This window comes from Sciurus carolinensis, chromosome 1, assembly GCF_902686445.1.
Source record: "Sciurus carolinensis chromosome 1, mSciCar1.2, whole genome shotgun sequence".
Lineage (NCBI taxonomy): Eukaryota > Metazoa > Chordata > Mammalia > Rodentia > Sciuridae > Sciurus > Sciurus carolinensis.
This window is the reverse complement of record NC_062213.1, coordinates 21,289,945-21,300,259: the sequence shown is the minus strand read 5'-3', so window position 1 is coordinate 21,300,259 and position 10,315 is coordinate 21,289,945. Positions and strand designations below refer to the sequence as shown.

Below are 10,315 nucleotides of genomic sequence, written 5' to 3'. Positions count from 1 at the left end.
TCCTGTCTGTCTTCAAGTCCCTGATCCTAGTGGCCTCTGAGGCCATTCCCATTTAGTTACTATGCAAAATACATTGAAGTCCTCTTTTAGCCAAAACTCATTTGTGTTTGGTTTCCATTACTCATAGTCAAGAGTCCTGAGTGGCATCTTACATTAGCAGTGTCTTGACATCCCTGTCTTGAAGTTACAACTTTCTTTCTCATTCTTCCCCTTTCTAACATCGATGTTGCCAATTTCTCCTAGTTCTGGTTTAGTCTACTCAGACTCTGAAACTTAGCCATTGCTCTTAGCGTCCCATCAGCCATGTTTCTACTTGCTCCCTGTCTAGTTTTCCAGAAAGCCAGCTGTCATTGCACAGTGCATTTAAAGGCTATCTATCAACAGCCAAGGAGTGGGTCAAGAGTAGGACCTGGCAAGCTATACTTTTAAAAACTTACATTCTGGTGGTTTTTTTCTTTTTCTTCTTCTTACAGACTGCATTTTGATTCATTATACACAAATGGGGTACATCATTTCATTTCTAAGGTTGTACACTACATAACTTTAGATTATGTAGAAGGAAATGAGAGGGAAGGGGTATGAAAAATGGTGGAATGTGACAGACATCATTACCCTATGTATGATTACACAAATGGTGTGTCTACATCGTGTACATTCCACTCAGACATGAAAATGAACTGTTCTACCTCTGCTTAAACTTTGAGTACTGCACAGTCTCATTTTCCTCGAAGAAAGCAGACTTGTTGGAGGCTTGGAAGTGCATCACAGCAGTTCCAAGCTGTAGAGAGCTATCCTGAAGGGGCTGGAGGTGACTTCATCAACTGGGGGGCTTTGCGGGGACAAGCCTGGTCCTTTAACAAGCTGCCTTTGATTTCCTTTGTAGATAGATGATGTAGAGGCAATTTGTTTCTTTTAAAGTCTAGAGTTACATCACAGCTGTATAATTTTTCTTATAAAGACTCTTTCCAACACAGTTACCCTCAAAGGAGCTGGGCATAGTTTTCCCAAGGGCCGCAGCAAAGTTGGAGTACAGGGGGGAAATTGTTTTAAATCCTTCAAGTAATGTCACCTTTGGGGCAATAAAACTGCTCTCTCTTTCTCCTGAGAGATGACAAGCATTTCACAGCAGCCATTTTTTTGAAAGTGGTTGCCAGGTGGGAGAGGTATTCCATGACTGAAGAATCTGCCAAGTCAAGCAAGTCTCTCCCTTTGCTCCTTCCCTGCTTCGCTGAGGTTTTGACATTGGCTAAGTTGAACCAAACTTTCAAAGACTCTTGGACTTTAGATGTGCTGTTTTGCAATTGGCATGATCCAGCAGGTGTTTCCAAGCTTTCCTTTACCAAGAGGAAAGCTTTTTTCCGTCATCGATTTGTATTTTATTGTGTTTTACTTTTATTTCTACCAAACCCATGGAACTCGGGGCATAAGACTTAGTGAAACTTGGAATGACTAGAGTCAAAAGAATTTTGCCATTTGGCCAATAGCATCCATCCCCCACTCCAACAGAGATTCTTTACTTTTCTGTTTTAACTTTTTCCCCACTTTTGCGCGTTCTCCTCTCCCCTTTCCTCCTTCCCTCCTCAACACATTCAAGGAGTGCCCCAAACGGTGACAAACTCGCATGTGCTTTCCTTATGACTAAACCCCTGGGCCTCTCGCCAATCCCCCACAGATGGCCCCAAACTTCAGGCATCCCGTTAAAAGGGCCCCACGTTTGCAGTCCTGGTTGGAACACTCAGGGTGGAGGAGGGTGATGGGGAGTGGCGGTGTCTTCGTCCTGGGGGAAGGTGAAGCAACTTCCAGGAGGAAACGGGCGTTTCCTTCCCACGCGCTAGCGAGCCCTGGGTCTTGGCCTCGGGGCTCCACCCAGCCCCTCCCCGCGCTCTGGGAAAAGCCAGTCGCCACACACAGGCACACGCAGGCCCGGCGCCGCGCCCTAAGGAGAGCAGCCTTAGGGCCAATTGCCATGACAACCCCGCGGTTCCTTCCACTTCCCCACCCAACCGATTTCCCCCTCCTCCCTGCGCTTCAGCCAACCCGCTTGTGCGCGTCCCAGGAGCGCACTATAAAACCTGCGCCGGTGGCGCTTGCGGCTCAGCCGGACCTGGGGGGAGGCGGGCAGTGCCAATCTACAGCCAGCAAAGTCTCGTCTTGGAAACGCGGGAGGAAAAAGCCTGAGCATGCACAGAGTGCAGAGCATGAGCCTCTTTGTGCGAAAGAGGTGCCTTTGCCTGGCCTTCCTACTCCATCTCCTGGGTCAGGTAAGTGGTGCAGCCCTAAGATGCCCCTGGTTACTTTACCCTCCCGGACAGCCCCTGCTCGGTCCCTGGGCTCTTTCTGCCTTTGGATATCCCTGCTGAGGGGTTTCTTCTGGTCTCATCACTTTCCCTAGGTCTCTGCGACTCAGCGCTGTCCCTCCCCGTGCCCACGCCAGTGCCCCGAGACGCCACCGACCTGCGCCCCGGGGGTGCGCGCTGTGCTGGACGGTTGCTCCTGCTGTCTAGTGTGCGCCCGCCAGCGCGGAGAGAGCTGCTCTGAGCTGAAGCCGTGCGACCAGAGCAGCGGACTCTACTGCGACCGCAGCGCCGACCCCAGCAACCAGACTGGCATCTGCATGGGTAACCTGCCCCCTCTGTCACTTGACTTCTTCTCTCCCATGCTAGCAGGAGCTGTTTCCTCCCTCCTCTCCTCTTTTTCCCCTTCCCAAAGAGTGATAAGCAGATAATAATAATGCAATAAGTGATGTTTATGGAGCACTTCAGCTTGCCATGTAAGGTCTGAGGGCGCTTGGGACTTTGGGGAGCTCCAGAAGCTAGAGAGAAAACCTGCCCACGGAGGTGAGAAGCTTTCATCACTTGCGTCCCTAGAGAAGAATCTAAATGGACTGGTCGATGGGGAACAAAGTACAGTTAAGGACCAGTGAAATCATTTCCTTTGGACATTTCCAGGGGGACAGTTTGGGGATGATGGAAGTCTGGTCTTACTCACGGGCTTACAGTTCCCCAGCTGCAGCCCGACAGGTTTGTTTTCACACCTGTAATTGTCCTATTTAAGCCAAAGCAGCTCCCAGTCTCCTGGGAGGACTATGTAAACCTTGCCTGGGCAGCGTTTAAAAAAAAAAAAAAAAAAAAAAAAATTCAGGCAACTAGCCAATCCTGGCTTGTGAAATTTAATCAATCAGGGGTTCGATTTCCCACGTGGTGTGGCCACCATACTCCGTGGTTGTCTCTGCCTTTCTGGTTACCAGGGAAGTTGCTTTACAGTTTTTTCTCTAAGCTAATTTATTCACTAGCTTCAGTATCAAGGAATCTTAATGTCCTTTATTTGACCAGTTAATAACCTATTTGGAGAATATAAACTGCATTTTCTTCCTTTTTAAGTCTAAAAATGTGCTGAAGTAGAAGAATCAAAGATGGTTCTTGCAAAATAACTGTCATTGGGAACAACAGTTTGTCAAGGACAACTCACATTTTCTCTTCCTTTTGTTCTATCTTAATGAAATATTTTGGGGGGCAAACAATCTCTAAAAGCAGTAGAGAATCTTTCAGAAGCCATATATCCGTCAACTTATTTATATTGGCAACACTGAGTTTGCAGTGTTTACACACCACTTTCCCCATTCAAAAGGACTAGATGGATGTGGCAGAACTCGATGGTCTTGGTGGTTTCCTCTTGCTCTGGGAGATCTTCATGAAGACATCTCTCTCCTGGAGATGCATAAGAAACCAGATCACTCGAAGTAGAAAAGGAATGACTTTGGAATGTGTCCTCCAAATTTGACAGAGCTCTTTCAGTGCCTTGTGTTATTGTTTTTGTCTCTGTTTTCCCCTCTGTCTTGCTTCCACAATATTCTAGTGCTAGAAGGAGACAACTGTGTGTTTGATGGGGTAATTTATCGCAGCGGAGAGAAGTTTGAGCCAAACTGCCAATACCACTGCACCTGCAGAGACGGGCAGATCGGCTGTGTGCCCCGCTGTCAGCTGGACGTGCTACTGCCTGGCCCAGACTGCCCAGCTCCCAGAAAAGTCGCAGTGCCTGGAGAGTGCTGCGAAAAGTGGACCTGTGGCCCAAATGAGAAGGGGACATTGGGAGGCCTTGCCCTTCCAGGTGAGCCAGTCAGAATTCACAGCACAGGGTGAATGCAAGCACAAATCACGTGCCATTGTTTGGATTTGGGATGAGAAGCTGGCCTTGGTTTCTGGCCATTCTGCTGTAGATTCCAGATTGCATCCTCTCTTTAAGTCCAAGCTAAGTTACTAAAGTGTGCACACAACTTTTCCTAAAGAGGACGTGAAAAATTCAGTCGCTATTTTTTTTTTTTGTCTTATGACTACTATTTGCATTTTAGTCCATTCATCCAACTTGGCCCTTATTAGCACTACAAAGATAAAAGTAAGAATCCTCCTTTTCTGGATTCTGCATACCATCTATGCTCTCTTGGAACCAGCCTCCCTAAGGAATGCTACTCCTCCTGATGCAGTGGTCTCAGAGAAATGCCATCTTTCCAGATGCTGTAGGAAGGGTCAAGTGACATTTCAGGAACTTTGTTTTGCATTTCTTGTTATTTTCTTATAAATTACATAGTTTGGGGGGGAGAATCTCAAGAGACAGTAGAGAATATTTTAGGAGCCATTAATCAACCAGATTATTTATATTGGCAGAATCTACAGTCTTGCAGTATTTCGAGGTCAGAAATTATCAGCCATGCCTCACAGATAGGAAAACTACTGTGCAGAAGAGATCTACCCCAAGCCATGTATATTAAGTGTTGAGATAGAACTGTTTGTAACCAGAGTCTAGGGTGTGTGCGTGTGTGTGTGTGCATGTGTGTATCTCCCAGAACCCAAACAACCAGTTCTACCTCCCCAAAGCAAAGTATTGCTTTTATCACTATTTACTTAGCCAGTTCTACGTACTCATCACAATTAAAACTTTATCATGATCCTTTTTACGTACAAAATCACATGCTAGAAACCCACAACTTAGGAATAGTTACCAATGCTGTAATGTTCTACAGTATTAAATTGGTAAACTTTTAAAAGACAAGTAGTCCTAAGTTTCTTAAGGTCTGGTTGGACAGTTATTCCAGAGATTTCTTGAAGTCTTACAATGTGGCAGATATGATGCTGCCTAGGAGGGTTTACAAATAATTTCAGTACTGTGCTTTGGAAGCACCAGTGTTTATTAGGTACAAATCTGAATAAGATCCACTTTGTAATGTTGACTGAAAGGAGCACTTTGCAATCCCTACATTTTCCCCAAGATAGCTGTCTTTCTTTATCCATCCCATAGCCTACAGGCCAGAAGCTACAGTGGGAGTTGAAGTCTCTGACTCGAGTATCAACTGCATTGAGCAGACCACAGAGTGGAGTGCATGTTCCAAGAGCTGTGGAATGGGTCTTTCCACCCGGGTCACCAATAGGAATCGTCAGTGTGAGATGGTGAAGCAGACTCGGCTCTGCATGGTGCGGCCCTGTGAACAAGAGCCTGAGCAACCAACAGATAAGGTAGGAGCCTGGAGGAAAACTGCCACCATGAAAGCAGTGGTCTTGCCTCCTCAGAACCTGGGCTTCAGCAAGTCACTTGTGATATTAGTTGACTCACGTTGGCTCTAGCTGGGCATTAATCCCAGAGAAAAGGCAGAGAGGTTCCTGAATGTGGACCAGGTAACTTCTTTTTTCCCCTTTTTAATGTATTTAAATACCCCCAAGCAACCCTCAGCAGATCTACAGGAAAAGAGAGAAGCACTAGACAACTGTAATACTTTCCCCAATAGAAAGTCACCTAGCAGATTCCATTCCAATCCTGGAGAAAATTCACTACTAGTTGTGCTAGTTATCTAGCACAACTGATTTGAGAGAGCTCAGCTCTGACTGCAGTTTCCTTCACCCCTTAGGATCAATCAGCATGAAACACCTGGGTTGAGGCTATGTCTGCTTATTCTTCCCCAAAATCTCCAGACCCTACCTGGAACGCATGGTGTGCATTATCAACTATTGTTGATGAATACATGAATGAGTGTCTGGGAATTACTGTTGGTATTTTTTAAAGCCTGGTGGAAACACTACACTTGCCTTCATAAGGCAACATGTGAGCCAAGTCAAACAGTGCATTTCTTTCCTTTTTTTGTTGGAATTCTATCAGCTCAGTGTGTTAACTCTGAGTATAAGGCATGCAGATCAGAAGCTCTGATTGGTTCATGATGACATCACAGGCCTTGTTACCAGAGCCCTACATCAGACAAATGCAATACCTAATTTGAACCATTATATGGACAAACCTAGCACCAAAATAAAACAGCCCCCAGAAATTCAAGACTGACATATTTCTGTACAGAGGCAAGATCATCTAATGCTTAAGGCACCATTCTAGAGCCAGACAGCTTGGCTTAAAATCTGCTTTTAGCATGAATTAGCTGTGTGATCTTGGGCAATTTCCTTAACCTCTCAGTCTGAATTCCTTCCCCCATATAATGGGTCATTGAAATTATCTACCTCAAAGTTGTCAGGAGGATTAAGAAGAATGAATCTGCCTAGTGCTGAGCATAGATTAAATACTCTATTAACACTAGACATCATTACATAAAATTTCAACTTTACTGATGAAATAAGAATCCCTAGTGGTTTCATTAGTTGTATGACTATTTAGCTATATGATTTTTTGAGGTCCATTCTAATGTTATATTGCTTCTATCACTTCAGAAAGAATACCTAAAAACATCTTTTCTAGAAAAGTATACCCTAGAAGATGCATCTCCCCACACTCAGGAAACATACATGTAACAATCATGTATGTTTAACCCACACAAGAAGTCATGCATTCACACACACACATGCATACACACACACACACTACTCCACAGGAATGTTGTGGGCCTCTCTGTCTTTTCGTGGATGTTAACAAAAATATATACTAGACATTAAAACATTAAACATGCAAAAAAAAGGAGGACTTTAAATATTTTCAAGGACATAGCAGCTACTTTATTAAAGTCTTTCCATCTTCTGCCTCTAAAATTTGGCATTTTTAATTGTTTCTCTCCACAGAATTAGTATTTTACTCCTCATTTAATATTGGGAGGTATTATATTTAAGATATTTATTTATACTGTACATATGTCATAAAAGTTCTAGAAACTCGTTTGGAATCTAGGGAAGTACCAGCATAATAATCATTTCTCTCTTATTCTTAAGTGAGACAGGGGCTCTGAGAGTGTAGTCCCCAGACCAGTAGCAGCATCTAAAAATCTGTTAGAAAAGCAAATTCGTGGACTCCACATCAGAGGTACTGAATCTGAAACCCAACAATCTCTGTGTTAACACACCCACTAGATGATTCTGCTGCACACTAGGATTTAAGAACAACTGATTGAAGAGAACTGAGTCCATTCACCCCACAAGCTGGGAACTGTACCTAGCAAATGAGGAGGGGAGAACTGTGGCAAATCCAGAACTTACAAATCTAAGTAGGCGATAAAACAGTCAAGTCTCTGCTGAGTTATCAACACCAGAGTTCCTCATTATTCACTACTAAGGAATCTTAAATAAATTCTCCACTTACTTCACATTCATGGAAAAGTACTGTAAGTCCACTGTCTTCAAATTTCCTGAAGTCATCATATAGTGGAAAGAACTGACTTTTTATCAAAAAAATTCAAATACTGCATGTTTTCTGATCACTTCAGCCCTTTGAAGTGTTTTACATTGCTTTATCCAAAAATTTTAGGCAGTCGTTCCTTCTATCAATAATAAGAATGAATGTTGTTAAGGATAACAAATTAATGTCTGAAAAATATTTAAAATATTCCTAGGCATGTAATAATGCCAGATTTAGTTCCTTTCTCTTTATAACAGCTAAGAATGCATTGATTAATTTAGAAAAAAACACCAAAACCTGTTACAATGACTTTAAAAGACTAGATTTTGTTATCACATGTATGCTCTCACTTTTACACTCAGGACCTCAAGGTTAAAAAATGGTTGTGCCCAATTAGGCATTATGTTCACATTCCAGGCAGAAAGGAAAATGAAGCAATAAAGAATCGTACCTGACCAACCAGCAAAGGATTTCCCAAATTCCTTTAATTTGTGTTATCCCTGACGAGAAAATTTTTCACAAAGCCATCCCTACCTCCTAGATATCCTGGAGAAGCAACTTCTTTTAGCTGACTGAACAAAATTAGTGTTGCATCAGCAAAGAAGAAAGAGCAGTGGCTACTGGGGAGATAAGGAGCAGGCTGTCCCACACCTCTAAAATTGTCCATCAGAGGCATGATCATCATTCCTCATATCACTCCTTTTCTTTTTCCTTAGAAAGGAAAAAAGTGTCTCCGCACCAAGAAATCTCTCAAAGCCGTGCACCTGCAGTTCAAGAACTGTACCAGCCTGCACACCTACAAGCCCAGGTTCTGTGGGGTCTGCAGCGATGGCCGGTGCTGCACCCCCCACAACACCAAAACCATCCAGGTGGAGTTCCAATGCTCACCGGGGCAGATCATCAAGAAACCAGTGATGGTCATCGGAACCTGTACCTGTCACACCAACTGTCCTCAGAACAATGAGGCCTTTCTCCAGGAGCTGGAGCCGAAGACCAGCAGAGGGGAAATGTAACGTGGTCCTCAAGAAGTCCACCTGCAGAGGCAAACTGTAGCTGCTGCATGACCCATCATCAAATGAATACAAGGAAGAACCATTATTGCATCCTTGAGTCCTATGTATTTTTCTGTGATAATATGAGGTCACTTATGTCTGTCTTTTATAATGAAAATATTTCAGCTGTAAACTTGGAATCAAGGTAAGCTCAGGATATAGCTTAGGGATGACTTACTTTCCTGTGATGTTTATTACAAGTGCAAATTTCTATCAATTTAAGAAGTCAGATAAATGATTTACTTTGTAGATGGTACCATGTTCCTTCCTCTTCTTGTGCACTAGTGCAGTTCCAAGAAAATGCCACTGTAGTGAATGACACAGTGAAGTCCAGGCTCATACTGATCATGCTGTCATACAAGTATTTCACCATGCATTGAGGTTTGACTTGAGGGTTCTCTATTAGGCTCCTTTTTGAGTAGGGTAACTCTGCACTTCCAAGCCCAAGATTGAAGGAAACACTCAACTCTTCAACGTGAAGTCAGAGACTCTTAATTTTCTGTTTGACTCTACACTAGGAAGCATGCTGGACCAACAGTAATGAACTGTTTGTTAATTAAGTGGACGGGTGTCATGAACTTTCTCCATTTCAGACACATTGACTCCTTTCCGTTTGAAAGAAGCTAAAGAGAAAACTCCCAATATACAGATGACTGGGCCTTAGCAGCCTTCACACTTTGTATCCTGGAGGCTGCTGAGGCTTCATCATTTTCTTTTTAATTCAGCAGAAATGGAGGAGACCAGCAGGGATCCTCTCATCAGTAAGTAAACTGAGACCACTCAGTCCCAAAGCACTTGATTACAACCTCTGATGATTTTCAAATGTGCTTTCAGGAACTTTGAAAAAGAAGGACAAAATAACGCAACTGTGGTGGTAAGAAACCACAATTTCATGTGAGTTCACAATTATTGTTGACATGCCCAAAACACATCATTGGGTCACAATTATGAAATCTCTTGAACAAGATATATGTGTATACACACAGGTATCTACTAGGTCAGGCTTATGAGACAGGCTTCAAAATTAAATCTTCATACCTTTCTCTAAGTTCACCATATGTGTTCCACTTTTCTCCTTTAAAATATTTATAAAAATGTAAATTATAGATTTTGTAAAGTGTTCTTTTTCACTTCTCTACTTTTCAGACATGACTAAAAAATACATGTTATTGGTGTGTGACTCTGGTATGACTTTTGTGCTTATAAATTTAACGTTGTTGTTTATTGAAAATAAAAATTGATGACTTAAATAGGATATCAGTCAGAAGCATCTATTGAAAGCCAAATGGATATTTTGGGGCAAGCTTATGACCTCTTATCTGAAGGGAACCAGCAGCTCTTACAATGTTAGGCCTGAAGTCTTTACCACACCCTTTACTCAAGCCATGATATTTTTTTTTCTGGACATCCCACTAGATAGCTCTATATATTGAAATCTGAAGTTGTCTGGCCAAACTAAATTCACCTCCCTGGCTTCCTTATCGAATTAAAGATCTCTCCATCCTCCCAATTACCCAGCAGAAACTATCAGCATTCTCTTGCCACCTGCCCAGAAAAGCAAACAGCTGCTCATCCATGTTCACCAGTGATGGATCAACAAATTTAACCAGCCAAGAATAGAAAATATCAGGAAAAACAAATGTTATGTTGTTGCTGATGTGAACTGT

At 42.9% G+C, this 10,315-nt stretch overlaps 1 protein-coding gene across 1 annotated transcript; it reads left to right on the top strand.

Moving 5' to 3' along the window:
* The first annotated feature begins 2,049 nt into the window (after positions 1-2,049).
* On the top strand, positions 2,050-9,828 carry Ccn3 (cellular communication network factor 3). Its single transcript, XM_047559921.1, has 5 exons — positions 2,050-2,261; positions 2,393-2,618; positions 3,856-4,107; positions 5,293-5,507; positions 8,313-9,828. The coding sequence occupies exons 1-5, from the start codon at positions 2,181-2,183 to the stop codon at positions 8,607-8,609; spliced, it is 1,071 nt and encodes a 356-aa protein (XP_047415877.1). The 5' UTR covers positions 2,050-2,180; the 3' UTR covers positions 8,610-9,828.
* The last annotated feature ends 487 nt before the right edge of the window (positions 9,829-10,315 follow it).